The 24,200-nt window shown below is 39.7% G+C and overlaps 2 protein-coding genes across 7 annotated transcripts in view; one reads left to right on the top strand and one right to left on the bottom strand.

The window, feature by feature from the left end:
• The window catches only part of katnb1 (katanin p80 (WD repeat containing) subunit B 1), a 52,551-nt gene extending 33,632 nt beyond the window's left edge, over window positions 1-18,919 (top strand). The window contains exons 12-19 of one of the 2 annotated variants that reach the window (XM_080187184.1): window positions 1,022-1,072; window positions 1,734-1,810; window positions 6,620-6,739; window positions 7,626-7,772; window positions 11,311-11,387; window positions 12,909-12,983; window positions 14,109-14,225; window positions 17,852-18,919. In XM_080187184.1, the coding sequence (XP_080043310.1) occupies window positions 1,022-1,072; window positions 1,734-1,810; window positions 6,620-6,739; window positions 7,626-7,772; window positions 11,311-11,387; window positions 12,909-12,983; window positions 14,109-14,225; window positions 17,852-17,984 (797 nt within the window). In that variant the 3' untranslated portion in view covers window positions 17,985-18,919. The remainder of the gene's footprint in view (window positions 1-1,021; window positions 1,073-1,733; window positions 1,811-6,619; window positions 6,740-7,625; window positions 7,773-11,310; window positions 11,388-12,908; window positions 12,984-14,108; window positions 14,226-17,851) is intronic. The other variant, XM_080187185.1, reaches the window with a different exon arrangement.
• A 122-nt stretch (window positions 18,920-19,041) lies between these two features.
• Window positions 19,042-24,200, bottom strand: part of kifc3 (kinesin family member C3) — a 66,448-nt gene continuing 61,289 nt past the window's right edge. For all 5 annotated transcript variants that reach the window (XM_080187179.1, XM_080187178.1, XM_080187181.1 and 2 more), the window contains one exon: window positions 19,042-21,408. In XM_080187179.1, coding sequence (XP_080043305.1) covers window positions 21,362-21,408 — 47 coding nt within the window. In that variant the 3' untranslated portion in view covers window positions 19,042-21,361. The remainder of the gene's footprint in view (window positions 21,409-24,200) is intronic.

Here is a 24,200-nt window from a genome sequence, read left to right as displayed (position 1 = left end):
TAATCATGTTCACAAGATAATGGTCTCAGCCAAGGCTAGCTGATCATGAGCTGGGGATGTGCTCAGTACATCTCAGCATGTTGTAATCTTGTAACATGCCCCAGCTGCAAATGAAACCTGAACCTCAGAAGGATTTATCCCATGACAAAGTATTAATACGAATACGTTGTAGAAATTGTTATAAAAGGTATAAAGAAAAAATAAAATAAAACAGTTGGCTTCTCACATGCTGAAAAAGTTCTCTTGAATACAATTTAGGAATTCCGTGCTCTTTTTTTTACACATTGTATCCCAGGTAATGTTGGGGTTTTTGAAATCCCCTACTATTAAGCATTTATCAGAAATTTTCCTACAAATATGCTCCTCCATCTCCCTTGGACTGTTTAGAGGCCATTGGACACTCCCACCTGTATGATTGTATCTGTGTGTTCATTATTGCACTCCATATTGCTTCATTTGATAATCCTTCTAACATCTCATCGCTTCTCACAACTGTAATTGGTTCTTTAATCAATATTACCACCCTTTTTTTAAATTCCCTTTCCAACTCGTCTGAAAACCCCATAATTATGTATATTAAGCTGCCATTCATGAATCACAAGTAGTGTTTCATTAATAGCTAAAAACATGCGTCCACATGTTGATCTGCACCCTTAGCTTATCTGCCATATTCACTATACTCCTTGCATTTGGTATGTACCATTAAGGACATCCAAATGTCCCTATTTTTCAATGTTTCTTTGCTCTGCCTTCTATTTGCAAAAACCTTTCAAACTGAGTTTGCATTGCTGAATCTGGTTGTGCATTTTACCCAGACATATATTGCTACCTGAATAGTCCAGAGCAATGGCTTACTAATTGTGCCCTATTATGTAGAACTAATTGGTTTGGGATACACAGTGGTATTAAAATGAATATCAGAAAACATAAAAGTAAAATTGAGAGCAAATATCTTAATATGTATTTGAAAATATATCTTGAAATGTTATTGCCTCCTCTCATTGGGGTGTTCTTATGACAGCTCGGACCCCACCTCGGAGAACTGATCCCTTTCCTGCTCCCCCAGAAGATGGTAAGCCACTTTTGGATCACTCTTAACATTTACATTTGTGTAGAACTTTAGTGCAGTTGTCAAGTCACTGTATCAAACCTTTTACCTCTGAGCAAGTGACTGCCCTTGGTTATACTGAGCTAGACTTCAGTTCCAGATAGTTGGTAGGTCATCAGTTGTGTACATAATGACTTTGTTTCAGGCCATTTTCATCTTTTGCTGTAATTTTTTTTACTCAATTAGATGGGAGGTTTGTTGATCTCTGTTGTGTTGAGTACATTTCCATTCACCACACTAGATGGCACTTGACTATATAATTTAAATGAAGCTGCTATTCAAGTTTCAATCCAAAAACTCCTTCATTTATACTTGTATTCCATTGTCATACTATAGCTGAAATGATTTTCCATACAATTTTGGTTGATTTCAAAATTTTAAAAAATACCTATTCCTTTTTCTTGAAGTTTATTGAACTCATTATTTATCTCAGTTTCGTATATCGTGAACCCTTCCCCACCTTTTCACTCTGAGCAGATGCTAAATAATGAACTACAAATATCAAACTGTTCATGAAAATATTGTGTATGAATGCACACAGTAGTTTATTGGTACTCAGTGGGTTGTGTTTAATGTTCCTCTCTTTAGTTCTGGACTTTATACATTATGTCAATATTTTGTGTAGATACCGTTTCGGTGAAGGAAGTTGAGAAAGTAGCTGCTCCAACAGAGATGCATTCTCCTGCAGTGAAAAGATTACAGGTTAGTGAGGCAATCTGGGGAAGACGTGTTACCATCACTCATATGTTAAAAACCCGTTCTACCAAGCTAGTTAGTTCTGAAGAAAGGTCCTTGTCCTGAAATGTTAACTCATTTTCCCTCTCCATGTGCTGCTAGACCTGTTGAATATTTCCAGCATTTTCTGTTTATACTTCACATTTCCAGCATTCACAATAGATTAATTTTGTTTTAAATATTTAGTGATTTCAGAAACTGGTACATGTGCAGAATGTATGATCCAAGCAATGTGTTATCCTGTTTTTCTTTAATTTATCTCGTTTCCAGAGATTCTGACTCTCTGTGAGTCAGGGCCCAATTTTACCATTTTCATACTAAGTGCTGAATCTGGGCATTATGCAGATCCGACTTAGAAATCCGCTTTCAGGCGTCCCCATGTGCACCCAACCATCTCCAGTCCCATTCACACTCTGGGTGGGGCTTAGCGTGGCCGAAACAATCAAAGCTCTGAACTGCGCATGCGCAGTTGGAAAAAAATTTGAAAAAGCATGCCCATGTCAGATTGCTCCCGGACCGCAGAGAGCGGAGAAAGTGGCTCGGGGGCAAAAAGTGGGAGCAATGGCCCCCAGAGACATTACAGTCCCCCTTTATCCACTCACCCCAACACGCGCACACACATCACTGTCCCCTTTATCCACTCCCCCCCCACTACACACACATCACTGTCCCCATTATCCATCCACCCTACTTCCCAGACCAATTCCACCCCCCATAGCCCGCAGAGTAGCAGCGGACCTCCCTGCCACCCCCGCGCCCCCACCAGAGATCTGTTTTCCCCCCCCACCACCACAGAGGAACATCTAACCTGCCTCCTTCCCCGCAGTCCCCCACCCCCCCCACCAGAGAATGATCAGCCCTCCCTCCCCCACCCCCCCAACCAGAGATACATCTGACCCACCTTCTCCTCCCTCCCCCCTCCCCAACCAGACAGCAATCTGGCCTCACCCCCTCCACCCCACCCAAGCACCACCGCTACTGTCCCCACCATCACCACCACTGATCTGAGTCAGAGAGCCGTTGGAAGCTTGGAACGTGCTCTTCAGAAGCTGGAACACCCAATTCAGACTTTTATTTAGCAGGTCCATTACAGCGCGGTTCCGGATCGGCAAATGTGGTAAAGGGGGAAATGCTGATAAAGTTGGGCGGGCAGTTCATTAATTCAATTTAAATGCATGCAAGTGCTGTTGCGGTGGTTTTGGGCGCAAATCTAATCACTGCCATTCCTGGGTTTCGGTAAAGAGGCAACCTGCACAGACGCAGGTGCGGATCGCGTTAATGGCCTTTCACCCAACATTACTGCATTTTCACACCTGAAAACATGCGCGACGCAATGGTAAAATAGGGCCCATAGTCCCATAGCTACCAATATATTGCATATTTGATCTAAATGCATGAACCTGTGAAGCAAATGTTGACCATGTTTTATCACATGTAGCAGGTCCAATACATCTCTGGATAAGTGGTAATTGAGTAGCCGGAGTTAAAACATGGCTAGTTTTGTTTATTTCCCCACCTTTAGACCCAACAACATCATCCCCATCTGCTGCCCCCCACCCCCTCTCTAATTCAGTACAGACCTAGAATCAAATCTGGAATCTTTCAGTCCTTTTTGGGTTAATGCCACACCACATAATACATTTATCCACTGAGCTAATGGGGAAATCCTCATTTCTATTTTTTGCTGGATGTCTAAGCTGTGGATATATTGTCAGACATTGACTAAATGACATGCTTTCTGATTTAAAGCAATCTAACAATCTCTAGTCACATTAGAGCAGGTGGCTGCTTTTGATGTCATTGAAACACAAACTAGTGAAACCATTTAATTTTCTTGAGTATTTGGACCAAAGTGACCAATTTAGGGTCTTGCAGTTTTGGGATTAGGTTTTATCATTCCACTTAGCTCCCTATCTAAGGATCCAAGCTCCTTCAAGCTTAGCCGCAGGATTTGCAGTTTGAGTGATTGCTTCCTTGGGCAAAATTGAGGACTGCCTTAAGTGCTGGCAGCTTTTTTTCATTGTTTGTCTGATGCAGAGCACTGATTGTTATGTACTTGGCTGCTCTGCCATGCGCTTAAGTCATCTGCACGATAACAAGTGGAAAGGCTGTATTTTCGGTATACCAAGGAGGGCTACAATGTTTCATTGCCTGGCAAGCGTAGGTTTGGTAAAACACAGAAGAAGGCGATGAATGATAAATGGGGTCCAGCTTTCTTGAGAATTTCATCAGACATAGGTGGTGTATTATATCTAAGTAGTGAGATTGAATCATATCACTAACATCCAGAAGTCACATTTTAATATTTTATAACTCTGTTTTGTAATGTTCACAGCAAGCTTTTGCGAGCAGTGTTCATTCATACTGTATCTGACTATACTGCAAAGAGAGAACCAGTGGGCATTGTGTTGTCAAGGATAGTACATAAGTTGCGGATATCAAGGAATTCTTGATGTGAAGTGTCAGCAGGGTTATCAAACATGTCAGTGGGTTTTTGCAAAACTGATGAAAATTTTCCCAATTCTGGGCATATTGTTTATCATTCCTCAGAAGTAACTGGCATCTAAGCACCTCTACTTAAACAGATCATAATGATTGTTTGGGTAACAGAGGTATGTTTAATCATCATCTATTCAAAAATCACATTGGAAAACCTAATAATAAATCCTCTTCAGACTTGGTCCTTTGCTGGCTTCTGAAGGAAAATAGTTGTTCCTTTTTGATTGGCTCAATCTGCTAAACATTTCTGAAGAGGAAAAGCTATAGCTTTTCGAGCAGAAGCATTGTGGCATCAGGAAAAAAGAAATGTATAATTGCAAGGAACTTTGAATTTTCATGTTCAACAATTTGAAGATGTTGAGCCAAAAAGGCCTCATGATAGATTACTGGGCAAGCCACTGACTACATTAAAATGATTGAAACCAGTCCTAAAAGAAGGAATGCTTAAATTTTCAGGGCAGTGTTCTTGGGAGAATTATCTAAACGTCCAAACTGCTGCCTCCCATTTGTTTTTTTTTAACGATCAGATTTGTTTTCTCTCTGCTGTTCCGATTAGCACCAAAATATTGTACCAGTCGGCAGATTTGTTTTAGATGATCATATTCATATTCACATTAACTGATGGTATAAGGACTGGGAGGGGTGACAAAGTTTAGGTTTTGGGCAAGAGATGCTGTAAAGAAGAACTTTTTAGGCAGCAAATAGTAATGAGCTGGATCTACCTATGAGGGTGGTGGAAGTGAAGACAATTAATGATGCCACAAAAAAATTGTGTGGCTACTGCGGGGGGAATAAACTTGTACAGTTACAGGGCTGGAGTGAGGAATTGGAATGATTCGATTGCTGTGCAAATAATAAGGGAGATTACTACCTGAATAGCTGTAAATTCGGAGAGGGAATTGTGCAGCAGGACCCGGATGTCCCTGTGCATTCAGTCATTGAAGGTGAGCATGTAAGTGCTGCAAGTGATAAAGAAGGTAAATGATATGTTGGCCTTCATGGCGAGAGGTTTTGAGTACAAGAGCATGGTTGTGTTGTTGCAATTATACAGGACTTTGGTGAGGCCACACCCCAAGTATTGTGTACAGTTTTGATCTACTTTTATGAGGAAGGACGTTCTTGTTTTTGAGGGAGTGTAGCGAAGGTTTATCAGGCTAATTCTGGATATGACGGATGTATGAGGAGAGATTGACTTGGTTAGTATTGTTTTTGCTGGAGTTCAGATGAATGAAGGGAGATCTCATAGAAATGTATAAAATTCTAACAGGACTGGACTGGGTGGATGCAGGGAGGATGTTCCTAATGGTGGGGCGTCCAGAACCGGGATAACAGTCTGAGGATTCAGGGTGGACCATTTAGAATGGAGATGAAGAAATATTTCTTCACCCAAAGAGTGGTGAACCTGTGGAATTCATTACTCCTGGAAGCAGTTGATGCCAAAACATTGAATGCATTCAAGAGACGGCACATGAGGTGAATGGGAATCAAAGGTTATGGGGAGAAAGCAGGATTAGGCTGTTGAGTTGGACGATCAGCCATGATCGTAATGAATAGCTCAAAGTGCCCAATGACCACCTCCTGCTCCTATCTTCTATGTTTCTATGTACTGAGATCCGGCATGATCTTGATGGGCTGAATAGCATTCTTTGTGCCCTAATGATTCTTTAAACATCTATTTAAAAAGCTTTTTTCATGCACATCTGATAGCAAAACAAATTTCAGAAAATAATAGGAAACTAAAACATTAAAACGAATATCTTGTGTATTGCAATTATGCGTTGCTGTATTTCCAGTTCAAGTAGTGCTTCGTAACCATCTGTGACCAAACAATTGGCCATCCTCCTTAATATCTCCTTCCTTCCTTTTGTCTCCATTTAAACAAAAAATGCCTCTGAAGTATTTTGGGACTTTAAAAGAAATGTGATGTATAAATGCATGTTGCTGTAATAATGTTATTACTAATGGTGGGGTTAATTTGTCAGGGAAGAAAAGAATTTTAGTAACAGGGATTTTTTACATTTTTTTGGAATTAAAGAATGATGATCGGATTTTGATCCAAATATGCCTGTGCAGCTTGGTGTTGCACGGGATCTCCTGGTTTTCTTTGGGATATTTTGATTTCTTAGAGCTGCATTCTTCATGTAACTCTGGTTGACTAGAATAGATACTATTTGAAGTTTGAGACCTTCCCGGTTTTGTAATGAGTGGTTAATGATGTGGTGAGAAATAATATGGAGCAGTCACCATCCAGACTGTTGAAACTGTGTTCTCTTTTAGCCAGATCAGCTGAACTTTCCTCCAACAGCAACTTCCACTCCCATTAACCAGTCTGAAGAACCAATAATCCCGATCGCTAAAAATGAGCCCATTGGGTTGAAGGTGGCAGACTTTCTCCCAGTAAGTGGTGTTTAGTGATTTCCCTTTGGGTAATTTAATTTTTCTTTGCAGTTGCATATTCTCTGCTTCTGTTCTGTACAAGCTCTTGCTGTCCGAAGGCAGCAATAATATTATAGTTGACTGTAATATAAACCAGATCTGCTGCTGTGATCAATATCCAGTAACTTGTTTGTGATCTGCAGTAGAGGTCAGACGAAATCAGAATTCCACTTGGCTAGTTTTGCCCATCCTTGCTGTTTGAGCATGTACACTAAAGGTAGCTTGCAATCTTAGTGCATGCATCTGTACACTTAAAGCAATGTGCACCCTTTTTTTGAATCTGTATACTAAAGAAGCATTTGCACAGTGGCTAATTTGGTTCTGGATATAGATGTGAGATCAACTGTAAGACTCCACCTGGGTTAAAACTTTGGTAGATGAAGAATAGCACATGGTGACGGAGACCCCCAGTAAGTAAATCTTTGTTTTAAAAGTCATATCCTATCCATGAAGGAAACTCCAATTCCTCACTATTTTGATGCTGATAAAATATAGTCTTAAAATTTAAGAGCTTTAAATAATATGAAACTTCTTATTTGTATTGTCTGTGATCGCATTGAAAAATCTTAGCATCGTGCATGGAATTTTGAAGTGCTGGTATTATTACGTAAATATGGAGGTTACCAATCTGAATAATATCTCAGAGACCAGAGATCACATGACTAAAAAGTATAACATTTTAAGAGTTGTTTTCCTCCTGTGCGCTCAGCATTTGATAGTTTTTTTATTAGGTGGTTGCCCTAATTTATGAATGGGGAAGTCTTCAGCAGAGGCTCCTGTCAATTCAGCAAATTAAGTGATTTTCTTTTTGTGTTGAGTTCTTTTAATTTATAAAATGTTTATCCAGCCTCAGAATAATAAATTGGCAGATTTGAGTGACGAAGATGCTGTGAGCCAAATCCGGAAAGGACATGACACCATGTGTGTGGTATTAACAAGTCGATTCAAGAATCTAGACACAGTGAGAGCTGTATGGACTACTGGAGATGTCAAGGTCAGTGCAGTGATTTTTAATATGTAGTGATACAGTTACTTTCAATAAAATAATGGTGTACCCCTGAGAGGAACAAAAAAAAATTCAGTTCCTTATTTTCTCCTGTGCCTGCTCCAAACCCTTCCCCAGTTTAATGGGATTATTTCTTGGTGCAGTGGTTGATGATCAACATTGGAATTTGTCATTTGTCAACTGATTCCTACCTGGGGTCTGTACTGCGCAGCTGCAGCCCAAATGTTGTCTATAAATCGGGCATGTCAATAACCTTTCTTTACTTTTTGTTTATTAGAATTCTCTACCTTTTAATATTTGCTGCAAACATTGACTTCTGACCCGATTTGAATTGAATTATTAGAAATCATAGAATCCCTACAGTGCAGAAGGCAACCATTTGGACTATCAAGTCTACACTGACACCACCCCCCCAGCCCTATCCTCGTAACCCCAAGTACTTACCCAGTAATCTCCCTGGAACTAAGGGTCAATTTATCATGGCTAATCTGCCTAACCTGCACATCTTTGGATTGGTCTACTATTGTCATATATGTTGGAATACAGTGAAAAGTATTCTCTGTTGCTATACAGACAAAAGTTAGCGTTCATAGAGTACATAGGAAAGAAGGAAAGGATATGGCGCAGAATATATTATTGCAGTTACCAATAGGGTAGTGAGAATGATCAGCGTAATGTGTGATAGAACCATTCAAAAGTGTAATGCGGGCAGGAAGGAAGTTGTTCTTGACTCAGTTGGTATGTGTTTACAGACTTTTACATTTTTTTCCCCACGGAAGAGAGTATGTCAAGAGTGTGTGGGATCCTTGTTTATGCTGACTGCTTTCGTGAGGCAACAGGAAGTGCAGTCAATGGATAGGAGGTTGGTTTGCGTGATGAACTGGCCTAGTTTACAATTTTATGCAGTTTCTTATGGTCTTGGTCAGAGCAGGAGCCATACCAAGCTGTGATACATCCTGACAGGATGTTTTCTATGGTGCAAGGGTAAAAACTGGTGAGAGTTGTAGTGGGCATGCAAATTTCCTTAGCATTCTGAGAACTTAGAGGCGTTGATGGACTTTCTTAACTACAATGTCGGCGTGGAGGGACCAGGACAGATTGCTGGTGATTTGAACAACTAGAAACACCTTGAGTTGCAATTTGTTTGTTCTGAAGAAAACCTATGTTATTATTCTCAGCAGAGATTTTAAAAATAACCAATATGCTTGCAATTATTAATCTAATCCCAAACACTTACACACCCTTGACAGCTTGAAAGGATTTACCTTGAAGAGAAAAAAATAGCCTTGAAATGGTATACTTGGATGAAAGCATGTAATAGACCTGTCCAGTTCCTTCTCATGCAGATTGTTACTGTGAATTAAAATAAAGTTTATTTATTTGTCACAAATAGGCTTACATCAACACTGCAATGAAGTTACTGTGAGAATCCCCTAGGCACCACATTCCGACATCTGTTCGGGTACACTGAGGGTGAATTTGGCATGGCCAATGTACTTGACCAGCACATCTTTGGAGTGTGGGAGGACATCGGAGCATCCGGAGGAAACCCATGCAGAGAGAATGTGCAAACTCTGCACAGTTACCCAAACTGGCAATCAAATTCAGGTCCTTGGTGCTGTGAGGCAGCAGTGCTAATCATTGTGCCACCATGCCGCCGTAGAATAAATACAAAATATTCATACAATTTAATGACTTATACAAATGTAGTAAGTGTCATCCTTTGAAATAAAGGAATTTGGATAGTATTTTTGATGTGGCACAAAAAGGACGATTGGCGTTGACTAATGCCGGATGGCGTGAGATTCAACGAATTAGTTTCTAGAACGGATTTGGTTTTATGCTTTAAGAGAATCGATAAATGTATGTTTAATAACACACCACTTTTTGGCAGCAAAGTTAGAGCCAGTAAAATAATACAACAGCTTGGATACAAGGTTGGCTAAGTAATTGGAAACAATAATGATCAATGGTTGTTTTATGGATTGGGGAACATAGGTGGTGGGTTTCCCCAAAGGTTCATATTAAGATCACGGCTTTTCTTGATCCGTAATAAAGACCTTAATATAAGTGTACAAAAAAAAATTTGCGGATGACACAAAATGTGGAAGCATTGTGAACTGTGAAGAGGATTGTGAGAGCTCAAGAGAGCATAGACTGCTTGGTGGAAAGGGTGGGCAAATGGCAGATGAAGTTTAGAGATGTCAAGTGATGCATTTTGGTAGAAGGAAGGAGGATAGGCAATACAAAATAAAGGATAACATTTTAAGAGGGATGGAGGAGCAGAGGGACCAGGGGTTTACGTGCATAAATTGTTGAAGATTGTAGGACAATTTGAGAAAGCAGTAAATAAGGCATTAGGGGATCCTATGTAATATTAATAGAGACATAGATTACCAAAACAAGATGTTTATGATGAACCCCTGTAAAACAGTGGTTTTTCATTAACTAGGGAATTGTATCCCGTTCTGGGCACTGCACTTTACGAAAATATGAAGGCTTTAAAAAGGGTGTAGAAAAGATTTATAAGAATTATTACAGGGTGAGCCACTTCACCAGCTTCTCCAATTTATGCATGTAACTGGTGTTCTTCTTAAAAAAGAAAAGGTTAAGAGGAGTTTTGATAGAAGTGCTCAAAATCATAAGGAGTCAGGACAGAGAACACGCAGATGGGGAGAAACAGTTCCCTATGACAGATGGGTGGAAAATTGATGGACAATGATTTAAGGTGGATGGCAATAAAAACCAAAGATGAAATGAGGAAGATATTTTATTTTTTATGTAATGTGTGGTTAGGGTCTGGAATGCATGTCCTGAGAGTCTGATGGAGGCTGGATTCACTTGTTACATTCAAAAGGGAACTGGATAATTAGCTGAAAAGAAAAAAAATTGCAGGGCTGTGGAGGAAAAGCAGGGGTGTGAAACTTGCTGCATTGCTCTTGCAGAGTGCTAGCACAGACACAGTGGTCCAAATGGCCTCTGCTGTAACCATTTTATGATATGGCAAATGAGAATAATGATGACAATATGAGTCCACATGCAAACTTGGGAGCTGCATATTTAAAAGCTCCTGGCTTTCTCTGAGGAATCATTACTTGTTTTACTCCCATGGATATCTTTAAAGAGTTTGCCTTCTGGATTTACAAGCCAGAAATTCTGAAAAGACTTTGTCCCTGTACACTTGTACAGTTACCATATTCCTAATGGTTTTGTAACTCACTAACCTCTACATTTTGTTGCTAGATGGTACAGCTTCCTTTCCTGTTGTTTTAAAAGATTGTCTTATAATTCAGCCTATTCAATTTTAATACTGAAATTTTGGCTGGGTAAAACTGACATCTGTTTGGCAGAAGAATTCGTAATGTTTGTTACACTGCTGCAAGTTTATTGCTTTACCCTTAAGTTAAAACAAGTCTGCTTTTGTCTAAACCTCCTGCTGACAACATTTATGGGCTTGCTGTATGCTGTATCCTGCAGAACTGCATGTCCTGGATTCAGAATGCATATTCTAATCTCTTCATTGCAGACCTCCATAGACTCAGCAGTGACCATGAATGACTTGGCGATCATTGTGGACATTCTGAACATTATTAATCTCAAACCGTATGTATCTGTCCAAAGGCTGTTCTTCAATGTGTTAAGGAGGCTTAAAAAATGCAATCTATAAATCTTTAATAGTTCCACTTTGTTTAAGATGTTATTATGATCTAAACTTAGAAGATTTTTTTGCATCTAGAAATGTATGAGGCAGGTAAAGCACATTCCCATGTCTGTGTTCCATTGCGTATCTTTCGTGGAAGAAGCCACTGGCCTGAAGCCAGTTGTAGAGGGGTAGCACTCCGTATTGGGCATGGCTCATCAGGAAACACTTCCACCCTTACAGCCTGCCTAAGACACGCCGGAAGAATTTACAGGTTGAAAATCAACCTTTTTGGCTGTGATACAAATGCAGCTTCCGAGGCTGTCAAGTCTTGGAGTGGGACATGATCCTGAAGTTCCAGCCATGGGGAAGAATGCTGCTATTGTGCCACAAAACCTCTGGATTCTTTGGCAGGGAAGAGATAACATGGTGTTAAAATTAGAACTAAGAATTAGAAATGAAATTGGGAAGTACATCTTCAAGATAAAGGATAGTAGAAATCTGTGTTTCCGAAGGACTGTCAATGCTGGGACAACTGGAGGTTTCAAGATGGCATTTGATAGATTTTTGTTCGTTGAGGTACAGATCAGCCACAATCTAATTGAATAGCAAACTAGATTTGAGGGGCTGAATACATTCTTAGTCCATAAGTAGTAGATTTCTACTTTACTTGCTGAATATTTATTATGATTGGGTCCAAGCACCTTGCTTCACATTTCACCCACCACTGTCCAACCCTGCTGATTTTGTATTTTCCCTTGTCTGGCATTTCACTTGTCCTCTATACGCAGCAAGTCAGGCGGAGGCATTCGTTGTTGGAGTAACATAATCCTTCCACTTTACATAAAAGCCTTCCTGACAGGCTGTCTTCTAAATTATTTTTCTTCCCTCGATAGCACCATATGTTTCCAGCACGTGCAGCCTGAAATCCATTCCTTTCTCCTCTTTAGTAAATGTCAGAAACTACTGGCCTCAAGCTTCACTTTGTGTGAAAAGCTCAGTCATTTACCATCTATGGGTCACAGAAGCTGCGTAAGGCAAGACGTGTAGCTATGATTGCTTTGTACTGGATTCTGTCAGATTTGTTATAAAAGTTTAAGAAAGGAAATAAAAGGTGGGAAATTGCTCTTGTCCAATTTGCATTACTGTTCAAGATGCAACAACACACTCAAAGATGAGCATTTTGTTTACTGTGCTCTTGTCCTGTATTTTTGCTGGCTTCTCTTTCAGGACTCAACAGAATCTTTATGAGAAACTTGGGAGAGGAGCATCTGGCAGCTGCAGTGGATTATCCTGTAACATTAATATGGTACAAATGATAGAAATTAGGTGGCAATGACGTTGCTTTTGAGATTCAAGATTACTAACCATGTTTTATCAAATGCAATGACACTTTGTTATCAGTTTATAAAAGATTGATTGATACTAACACACCTGCTGAATGTCCCCCCAAGCAGTTACTGATCACATATCTTTGGTTTCAGAGCCTTGTGGAAACTGGACCTGTGCCCTTCAATCATTCCTCAGATTGACAAACTGTTGCAGAGCAAATATGAGAGGTCAGCAGTCATTTTGTGCATTGTTCCTGTATTAAGTAGGGGCTGGAGTATTGCGTTGTGGGAATCTGTACTGCACAAGTGCAGTGTTTGTATTGCAGAACATCATGCACTCTTCTCGAATTTAAAATGGTAAACCTTACCAATAACCAAAATAGTGCAGCCCTTTTCTCTTGAATAGTATGTGAAGTTAGCCACTGGTTTTCCTCCATTCAGCAGTGGAGAGAATTGTTTGATTTCAGTTGAACAAAAATACAGGGAAACTTTGTTGTTATTGAAAACTGTAGCCTCCAAATGATTGCTGAAATCTGACTTGCTGTGTCCTGATATTTTTAGCTACAGTTGTGGTAAGAGTATAAAAAAGATTTTGCAGAAACCAGATGGTTTCTCCACAGTCTGTCAGCAGATTACCTTTTAATACACAATTGGGCAACCTTTCATTTTCAATTCAGAACCAAATTTAAGTATTTGTTTCCAAGCTGATGGAGTTAAATAGGAAGAAAAAAAAATGTGTTAGATCCTGTGCCAATTTTATTGGAACATCCCATTTGGCATATTCAGTTTACATATTCAATTCCACTGTTGAAATTAAAAGCTGAGACGTTGGTTTGGGTATATTAGAGGCGAGATTGTCTGTTTCCCAACTCACCCATTTCAATAAGCTAATTCTACACCTTGTTTTAGGACTAATTCAATTTGGTTGTGTCTCAAGGGATTTGAATTGAGAATCTCGCCTTAAATTCCTCTTGCGACGTGAATTTCGAAAGTCTGTCTACCGCATAGTTCATCACAAACACAAACCCATAAACTGACATTCTTATGCTGAATCAACTAGGATATTTTGGGGTAGGATTGCTTATCCAAGATTCCATGTGATGAATGTTAATAGATGTAGATTAAATAGCCCCAGTATTCTGTCCAAATTTTAGCTGATCTTGAGGACTTGATGCTGACATTAAATGTATGGTGGCGTTCCATTTATGAGCATGGGTAATCCTTCCCTTGAAAAGTATAAAAATTCATGTGTAGCATTTATTTTCTTAATTTAGTGAAATAGCTTAGCTCCCCCAAGATCAAGTGAATTGGCCTTCCATTACTTGAGCTCTGATCACTTTTCTTTCCCTATAGCTACGTGCAGACTGGTTGTACTTCCCTTAAGCTGATCCTGCAGCGATTTGGACCATTAATGGCAGACAATCTGGTTACACCACCCTCGATTGGAGTGGACATAACACGAGAAGAAAGGTAGTATAAGTAATGCATGGCACTTTCCAAAAACTATTCATTGTGCAGTCGTTTTGTTACAATATCTTAATTCATACTATTTGTGTGGAACGTGAGTGAGTGTTGGTCCTAAAGAAAGTGAGCCTGGAGAAGGAGAAGGCAGATGAATTGAACAGGTATTCATTATTAGAATATATGTAACATCCCATAAGAAGCTATAAACCAGGAAATGGAATGAAGGGTTGATATCAGGACAATTACAGTCACTAGAGAAATATTTTTTATTTGTTCATAAATGCTGTTTGTTAATAAATGCTGGACCAGCCAGCGGATGCCCCCAGACGTGTCCGCTGGCTGGTCCAGCATTTATTAACATCCCTAAGCCATTTAAGAACCAACCACATTGTTGTGGGTCTGGAGTCACATATTGGCCAGATAGATTTCCTTCCTTCAAGGACATTAGTGAACGAGATGGGTTTTTGCAACAATAGACAATGGTTTCATGGTCATCATTTCTATTTCTTATGTTCTTATGTCCTTATGTTATTAGACTTTTAATTCCATATTTTTATTGAATTCAAATTTCACCATATGCCATGGTGGATTCGAACGCAGGTTTCCAGAGCATTAACCTAGGACCCTGGATTGCTAGTCCATAGACAATACCACTACACTTCTGCCTCCCCTATAGGTAGGACTGAGCAAATTGTTTGAGTTGCAGGCTGATAAGGGCCCAGGACTGCATCAGACACACCCTGGATATGCTCTCTTCCACTTTCTTCCTTCGGGGAAAAGATACAGCTTCTTCTCTACTGCCATCAAACTTTTGAATGGATCTAACTCGCATTAATTTGATATTTCTCTACACCCTAGCTATGACTGTAACACTACATTCTGCACTCTCTCCTTTCCAAGCTTACGTACTCTAAGCTTTGTATAGTGTACACCAGAAACAATACTTTTCACTGTATACTAATACATGTGATAATGATGAATCAAATCAAAATCCTAATTGGCGCATTGGTTTTGGAAAATTAAAACTCCCTAGATTTAGGGAAGGTCCTATTAGATTTTAAGATAGCCAATGTAACTAAATTATTTAAAAGGTAGGGAAACTATAGGCGAGTTAGCTTAATGTCTGCCACAAGGAAAATGTTGGAAGCTTTTATTAAAGAAGTTATAGCTGGGCATTTGGCTAAGTTCAAAGGTAATCAGGAAGAGTTAATGTGGTTTTATGAAAAGGAAATCATGTTTAATCAACTTATTGGAGTTCTTTGAGAAAGTAACATGTGCTGTAGATATAGGGGAGCCAGTGGATGTACTATATTTAGATTTCCACAAGACATTTGATCAAATGTCACATCAAAAGTTATAATGGAAAAATAAAAGCTTATGGTATAGGAGGTAATGCATTGTCATGGATAGAAGATTGGCTGACCAACAGGAAGCAGAGAGTAGACATAAATGGGTCTTTCTGGAAGGGTAGTCCTTGAATGTTTTAAGGCAGAGGTAGATAAATTTTTGTTAAATGTGATAAGTTGTTGGGAGTAGGCTGGACATTTGAGGTTACTATTCAATCAGCCATGATCTTATTAAACAACAGAGTAGTTGCAAGGAACTGAATGGCCTATTCCTGTCCCTTGTTTGTAAGTTCGTAAATTTTTTGCTTTATTTGCTTAATTCATTTGGGGATAAATGGATCCACGCTCTCCTTACACCCCATCAGCCAATTCGGGATTTGTGCTACACCATCAATCCAAATTGGTTAGAAAAGGGAACAGAATTGGTCAAATCAGTATATTGACCTTGTTCCACGATGGCACAATTCCATTTCACTGCCTTTTCTCTTAACCCCTTAATACTTCATGAGTAGTACTCTTATCTTCCGTCAAAGATGTCAGTTGATTTATCATCAATTGCCTGCTCCACTGGATTTGGATTTCTCCACCTCTCCTCCCTCCAGAACTGCCTTCCAGTTTTTCACCACTGTGTACAAATATTCCTGAAATTGCTATTCATATCGTCATTGATTATCATTTAGCCACACAGAATTCCATGAAATATCTAACCTGATCCCATTTTCTTATTAAAATAATTTATGGACTCTTAATGCATCAACAATTTGTGATAGAGAAGTCACAGATATTTAATACCTGTGTAAATTAATTTTAATATCTCTGCAATGTTTTCTATTATTCCTATTTTTGAAGAAGTCAAATAACTGTTTAAACTAAATCGAAAAACCTGAGGGACAAAATAAAGGGATAGCCCCTTAAAGGGATATACCTAAAGCCGAAAGCAAATCACATGTAATTTAAAAAATTAAATCAAATGTTTTCGATTATTTTCAGGTTATTTTCTATTATTGACAGTCATTACATTTATCACATTGTTAAATGGTGATTGTGCTGTTGATTATTTGTGATCATTTAATAGGGAGTTGATGTGCAAATACAACAACTTTGTAAAATTCATTGGGAGATTATGGGGGGGTCCTTGTGCATGAGTCGCAAAAACCCAGCCTGCAGTTGCAGCAGGTGGTCAGGAAGGCTAATGGGATGCTGGCCTTCCTAGCGAGGGGGATTGAATATAAAAGTAGGGAGGTCTTGCTGCAGTTGTATAGGGCATTGGTGAGGCCGCAGCTGGAGTAGTGTGTGCAGTTTTGGTCGCCGCACTTACGCAAGGATATTTTGGCCTTGGAGGGAGTGCAGAGGAGGTTTACTAGGCTGATGCCGGAGTTGAGGGGGTTGAGCTATGAGGAGAGGCTGAATAAACTAGGCTTGTACTCATTAGAGTTTAGAAGAATGAGGGGAGATCTCATTGAGACGTATAAGATGATGAATGGGATGGATAGGATAGAGGTGGCAAGACTCTTTCCGCTCAGAAAGGACAGTAGGACTAGGGGGCACAGCCTCAAGATAAAGGGGGGGCAGTTTAGAACGGAGTTGAGGAACTTCTTCACTCAAAGGGTGGTGAATCTCTGGAATTCTCTGCCTGTTGAAGTGGTGGAGGCTGCCTCGCTAAATATTTTTAAGACGTGGGTTGATGGGTTTTTGATAAGCGAGGGGATTAAGGGTTATGGGGAAGAGGGCAGGAATGTGGAACTGAGCCATGACAGATCAGCCATGATCTTATTGAATGGCAGGGCAGGCTCGAAGGGCTAGATGGCCTACTCCTGCTCCTATTCCTTATGTTATGAAACTAATGGCAGGGCGTGCAAGTTGTCTGGCAACTTATGACAATTCAGTTTTCTGTTTCTTACCACAAGTTGCTTGCTGATTTGCACATTATGAACAATGCTTGTTACTATACTGAACCAGCTTTAACTATTCTTACTAGTTCTAAGCAAAATAATAGATTTTTCAATAATTTGTCAATTTCAAAGGAAGTTAAGATAGCTCAGTTTTAAACATCTCGCTTTCTTAAATAGTCAAAATGGTACAGTTACAAAATAGCATAATACATTATTTTGTTGTAACATGCTTCTCATGAAGATGTAATCTCACACAAACACGGGTGAGGAGACTAATCTAACAGATAAAGAAGGAATAAAAACAACAACTGGGGACAGTTTGGATAAAGCTGAAAGTGCAAATTCTCATTTACCTTTAAATCTGCATTTTTGTGACTTCTTTTTCTTTTTGCAGGCACCAGAAATGTAAACTCTGTTACAAACAGTTAAAAAATCTACTCCCAATTCTTCAGAGTAAAGCAGGACTGCCTGGCCGTCAAGGCAGTGCTTTTCGTGAACTTCAGCTTCTGATGGCAGCTTTTGAATGAGTATGTTCTCCATTGACGTGTTATTCATCCTTCCCTCTGAATATTCCTTGTTACAGACACTGCCAACAAATGATCTAAAGCCTAAATTCTCTTCGTATGGATTTTGTTTTACAAGTTTACTGAATTTTGAACGTTGGCCAAGGAACTCTGAGTTTTTGTTGTAATACTGCGGAAAACAAAGTTTCTCTCTTTTTCAGTATTTTGAGGACAGCTAAGGAAATTTCCTTAATGATTCCTTAATTAACCTGTTGGTTTTGACCCCACTCCTGTTGATCAACATTGTGGTGTTGCCAGGGTTTGAGAATCTCGGGACAGATTTTGCATTGATAACATGTTGATTGTTAACGTTCCTTTGTTTTCCATTTATACATTGAGGTTGAAGTGAATTCAAACCTCTGACCCTGATTTATCATCATTTCATAGGACGATGTATACCGGCTACTATGGAGCCACTATAGCCCTGCCAATGGTCTGCAGTAAAATCCATTATCGACTTTTACCTGTAACTGACATATGTTACTTGCCTCCATTTCTTACTATCTTCAGCATGCAGACTTTGAACCTTTGTGATCCAATGGACCGTAATGTCGTAACTCACTAGCTGTCACTAAGATATTGACTTATTTTGCAAATGCTGCTTGTGAACTATCCATTGTGGTTTCCTGGTGGCTGCAGAGTGATGTCAGATTAACTCTCAGTTCTACCATCTTTCAGTGTGATCAAATGTCTGCACTGTTTGGATGACATTGGTTATTTCAACCTAAAGAATACAGGGCAAACCACTGTTGTGAAATGCAACGGGGGTTGTTTTTGTTCATGAGATTTTTTTACTTTTAATGCTGCAGGGCTGAGATCATTACTGGTGATGGATGCCTTTTTATTGCGTTTCTCGTTCTTACCAGCTTAAACAAAGTAAAAGTTAGTTTGAATAACAATTCCCATCTCAAATGAGTCATGCCTGTTCTTGCTTTCACATAAGTAAAATTTGACCTCCAGTTGGCTGGCAATCTTGGTTTCCTAGGAGGAGTGCATTATGTTGGGACCTGGTTAAATGATCCTGTCAAACTTTGTTTTGGGGTTTGTGCAATGATTCACCCAATACCAGGAGAGCAGGCATGCTGCAGCAAGTTACCTTTTTACCTCCAAATAAGTCACTTTAAATGAGCTCTGCTGCAATAATTACTCAACTTACATGCCTTCTAACTGAACACTGGATTACTCACCAGTAATTGATAGTGTTTTGGTCTCAGTTAACGATGCATTAAGCCCCTTTCATGGAATTGCAACTGATGTAAGCAGTTGGTTTGATCAGAATAAGCTGTATGCTTCACATTCCATGTCAGGAGTCTGAATAGGAAGGTGTAGACCCAACATTTACCAAATTCTATACTATTGTACATTTAAAGTTCAGGTTGACTCATGTCCACACTATGTATAGTTACTGTGATTTTGGAAATGTTATTTCCTGTGTACATTTTTTTTTAGTTTCAATAATAAACATTTGAAAATAATTTGAGAGGCTTGATGAAGCTCCAGCCTCAATTTCCCTCCTCCCTGGCCAACTTCAAACACTTGCATCAATCTGAAAATTGCCTTCATCCTACACTACAAATTTGGACAAAACACATACCAGTTGTACATGATTAGCAACAAGATTTCTTAAAAAGAACTGGTCTTTATTTGAAATTGAATAGGCAGCTATATGTATTGAAATTTCTGACATTACGCTTGCATTGAGCAATGGTCAGGATTCTCAGAATACTGCAAAGGATCAAACTGGCAGAGAGAGAAAGCACTATGACCCTAAAAATGTCAACACTAAATTTGAGTATTGTCACCCTGAGCATTATTGATCTTCATTACTGAAACAAACAGATTATCCTGTATACTCCATTGCTGTAAGTTCTCTCTCCAGGGGGTTGTCATGTTCTGGCATTCCTAACCCCCCAGCCACATTGGGTTCTGGAGGAGAACTCCCACCCCTATTCCACTCAAATCTAGAAGAAATATTAAAAGACTTTAACTGGAACAAGACATTGCATGCAGTGCATAACAGAAGAACAAGCTGCCTTAGACAACAAACTCTCCTTCCATCTGGAAATTGCAGGTTGGAACAATTATATACATTAAATTTAAAAGCACTGTGAACAACAATTCAGTTATTAACAGATTGACTTTACATCAAAACAAATACTCTCATAGCAGCTCTTAAATTAGGTAACACTTAGGTTCTTGTACAGATTTTAAACATCCTTGAAGTGGGGTACAATGAGGAAAAATGGATTTGGCAAGAAAGAGGTATCATGTCCTCAATATGTGTGGCACTGATTATGGAGTTTAGTTTCTAGAGGGTGAAGTCCATGTTACACAAAGGGAGCAGTTTTCAGCTAGGTACAGAGGGGAAATTCTTTGTGAAACAGTGAAGCAGCAGGTTACAGAAAAATCAATTGCCTTTGGTTTATCAGACTTTTGCTTGTCCATTTTTAAATAAATATAGCTTGCTGAGGGAGAAGCAGCTGATTAACTGTAAACCTTGATTAAAACACCTGGGTGGAATCAGTTGCCATCAAACATCACAGCAATGGAAAAGCAGATGTGAACTTCCAAAGGTTTAAAATTGGCATGCTTTACCCACTTACTTCATCACCCCTCTCCCTACATTTCTGCAACCCTTCTTGTGTTAGGGCAGAAACTGGAGTCTAACCCATCACAGGCCACATGTTGCTCTCAGCAGATTATGTCATTTCCACCTCTGGCTTATAGGGTCTCATTTTGGACCAGAAATTCAGGACTACTTTCTGGAAACACATGCCAATTGAACCAGAATTACTTTTTTCATGCGAGACTGAGAAGGAGATAGAGATAAGAAGAGGAGGGGAAGAGAGAAAGGCACCAAAGTTTCTACAAGTGGTAACACAATGCCCGGGGAAAGGTGTATTTTTTTTATATATATATAATGAAGTCAGTCTCCCCGAATTGTCTTTCCAACTGTAATGTGCTCCACCTCAGTGTGACCTCCAATAGTACACTGACCAAACCCATAGCGACAGCAAACTGCCAAAGGTTTGCTGTGTGAAAAGTCAGTGAACAGGTCTTAACAGAAAATAGAAAGGACAAGGTGTTTGTACTGGAGCTCACTGAACACTAACCTTTGGATATCAAATGACAGCTTTTAAAAAAATGTAGACAATATAAAAATCTGTTTATACATATATAAAAAATAAGTAATGAGCTCTTCTGTCAACTTTTAAAACAGGCTGTATATAAATGTACAGACATTGGTTTATAATCTGTGACTGGATTGTGTTGAAGTGCTGAACTTTGTATACTGCAATAGGCCACCACCACTTTCCAAACTCCCACTACTCCAGGCAGCCTCAGAGCGCAGGCAATGCAGCTGGGCTTTGGCGATGGTTCACTTCACCTGCAGAAGATGCACAGATGAGCTGAATCACATCCAATAGACATAATAAGCAATTTAGCAAGACCATAAAAAATAGAAGCAGAATTAGGCCACTCAGCTCATCGAGTCTGCTCTACCATTCAATCATGGCTGATATTTTTTCTCATCTTCATTCTCTTGCTTTTTCCCCATAACTCCTGGACCTTTATTAATCAAGAACCTATCTATCTCAGTCTTAAGGACACTAATGATCTGGCCTCCACAGCCTCTGTGGCAATGAGTTCCAAGATTCACATCTCTCTGGCTGAAGAAATTCCTCCTCATTGTTTTAAAGGATTGTCCCTTTAGCCTGAGGTTGTGCCCTCTGGTTCTAGTTTTTCCTACTAGTGGAAACATCCTTTCCACGTCCACTCTATCCAGGCCTTGCAGTATCCTGCAAGTTTTAATAAGATCCCCCCCCTCATCCTTCTAAACTCCAAAGAATATAGAACCAGAGTCCTTAAATGACAAGCTCTTCATTCCAGGGATCATTCTTGTGAACCTCCTCTGGACCCCTTCCAAGGCCAGCACATCCTTCCTTAGATATACGGCCCAAATCAGCTCACAATACTCCAAATGGGGTCTGACCAGAGCTTTATACAGCCTCAAGAGTACATTCTAGCTCTTGTATTCCAGCCCTCTCAATATGAATGCTAACATTGCATTTGCCTTCCTAACTACTGACTGAACCTACACGTTAACCTTAAGAGAATCTTGAACGATAACTCCCAAGTCCCTTTTTGTGTTTCTGATTTTGTAAGCATTTCCCATTTAGAAAATAGTCTGTCTCCATTCCTCCTTCCAAAGTGCATAACCTCACACTTTTCCACATTGTATTCCATTTGCCACTTCTTTGTCTACTCTCCTAACCCATCCAAGTCCTTCTGCAGACTCCCTGCTTCTGCAATATTACCTGTCTTTCTACATATCTTTACATCATCTGCAAACTTAGCAACTGTGCCTTCAGTTCCTTCCTCCAAATCGTGTTATGAAAATGTTATGAAAAGTTGTCCCTGAGACACACCATTAGTCACTGGCTGCCATCCTGAAAAAAAAGTCCTTTATCCCCACTCTCTGCCTTCAACCAATCCTCTATCCATGCCAGGATTTTACCCTCAACACCATGGACACTTATTTAACTTACATGGCCTCTTGTCAAAGGCCTTCTGGGAATCTAAATCACATTCACTGACTCTCCTTTATCTAACTTGTTACCTCCTTAAAGAACTCTAATAGATTTGTCAGACAGGACCTCCCCATGACAAAGCCGTGCTGACTCATTCCTACTTTATCATGCACTTCCAAATAAGCTGAGGTCTCGTCTTTAATAATGGACTCTAAAATCTTGCCAACAAATCGAAGTCAGGCTATCTGGGCTACCATTTCCCATCTGCTGCCTTCCTCCCTCTGTAAAACAGCAGTGTTACATTCGCTACTTTCCAATCCTCACATACCCTCCCTGACTCGTTATTCCCGAAAGATCATCACCAATGCCTCCACTATTTCCTCAGCTATCTCTTTTTGAGCCCTGGGGTATAGTCCATCTGGTCTAGATGATTTATCCACCTTCAGAACTTTGTTTCCCCAGAACCTTCTCTGTAGTGATGACCACTACACACTGCTCCCTGACTCTCCTGGAGCTCTGGCACCCCACTGCTGTCTTCCAACGTGAAGACTGATGCAAAGTAACTATTCCGTTTCTTGCCATTGTTTTATTTCCTATTATTACTTCCCCAGCTTCATTTCCCAGTGGCCCAATCTCTCATATTGAAAAACTCTTCCTATTTTCTTATATATTATTAGCTGGCTTACACTCATTTCATCTTCTCCCCCCGACCCTATTGCTTTTTTAGTTGTCCTCTGCTTGCTTTTAAAGGCTTCCCACTAATCCATGCCACTTTGTATGCTTTTCCTTTCGCTACTATGCTGTCCTTGATTTCCCTCATCAGCCAGTGGGTGCCTCGTCCTCCCCTTAGAACATTTCCTCCTCCTTGGGATGAATTTCTGTTGGGCCTCCTGAATAACTCTCAAAAAGTCCTGCCATTGCTGTTCCGCTGTCTTCCTTTTAGTCTCCCTTTCCAATCAATTCTGGCCAGCTCCTCCCTCATATCTTTGTAGTTACCTTTATTTAATTGTAATACCATTACATTTGATTCCAGCTTCTCCCTCAAACTGCAGGGTCAATTCTATCATATTGTGGTCACTGCTCCCTAAGGGTTCCTTCACCTTAAGTTCCTTGAACAAATCTGTCTCATTACACATCACCAAATCCATAACTGCCTGTTCCCTGGTAGGCTCTGTCACAAGTTGCTCCAAAAACAATCTCAGACATTCCACAAATTCCTTTTTTTGGGATCCACTACTACCTGATTTTCCTAGTCCATCTGCATATTGAAGTCCCCCATGATTATTGTAATATTGCTTTTTTTTATATGCCTATTAATTTTCTGTACCACATCATGACTACTGCTAGAGGGCCAATGCATAACTCCCATCAGGGTCTTTTTACCTTTGCGATTCCTCAATTCTACCCACAGAGATTCTATGCCTTCTGATCCTATATCACTTCTTGCTATCAATTTAACTTCATTCCTTACTAGCAATGCAACCCTTTGCCCATCTGCCTGTCCTTCTGATAGGACACAACTCCTTGGATATTTAGACACTATTTTAGAGCTTATATACTGTTACTGGTCATCCAAGTGCCCTTGAGGTTACAAGTCACGTCTCAGTGCTTATTAGCTGGAGAGTTCCAAAATTTTGATCTTGTATCA

The sequence above is a fragment of the Carcharhinus amblyrhynchos genome, chromosome 4 (genome assembly GCF_965287045.1).
Source record: "Carcharhinus amblyrhynchos chromosome 4, sCarAmb.v2.hapA, whole genome shotgun sequence".
NCBI lineage: Eukaryota > Metazoa > Chordata > Chondrichthyes > Carcharhiniformes > Carcharhinidae > Carcharhinus > Carcharhinus amblyrhynchos.
This window is presented reverse-complemented; position numbering and strand designations above follow the sequence as displayed.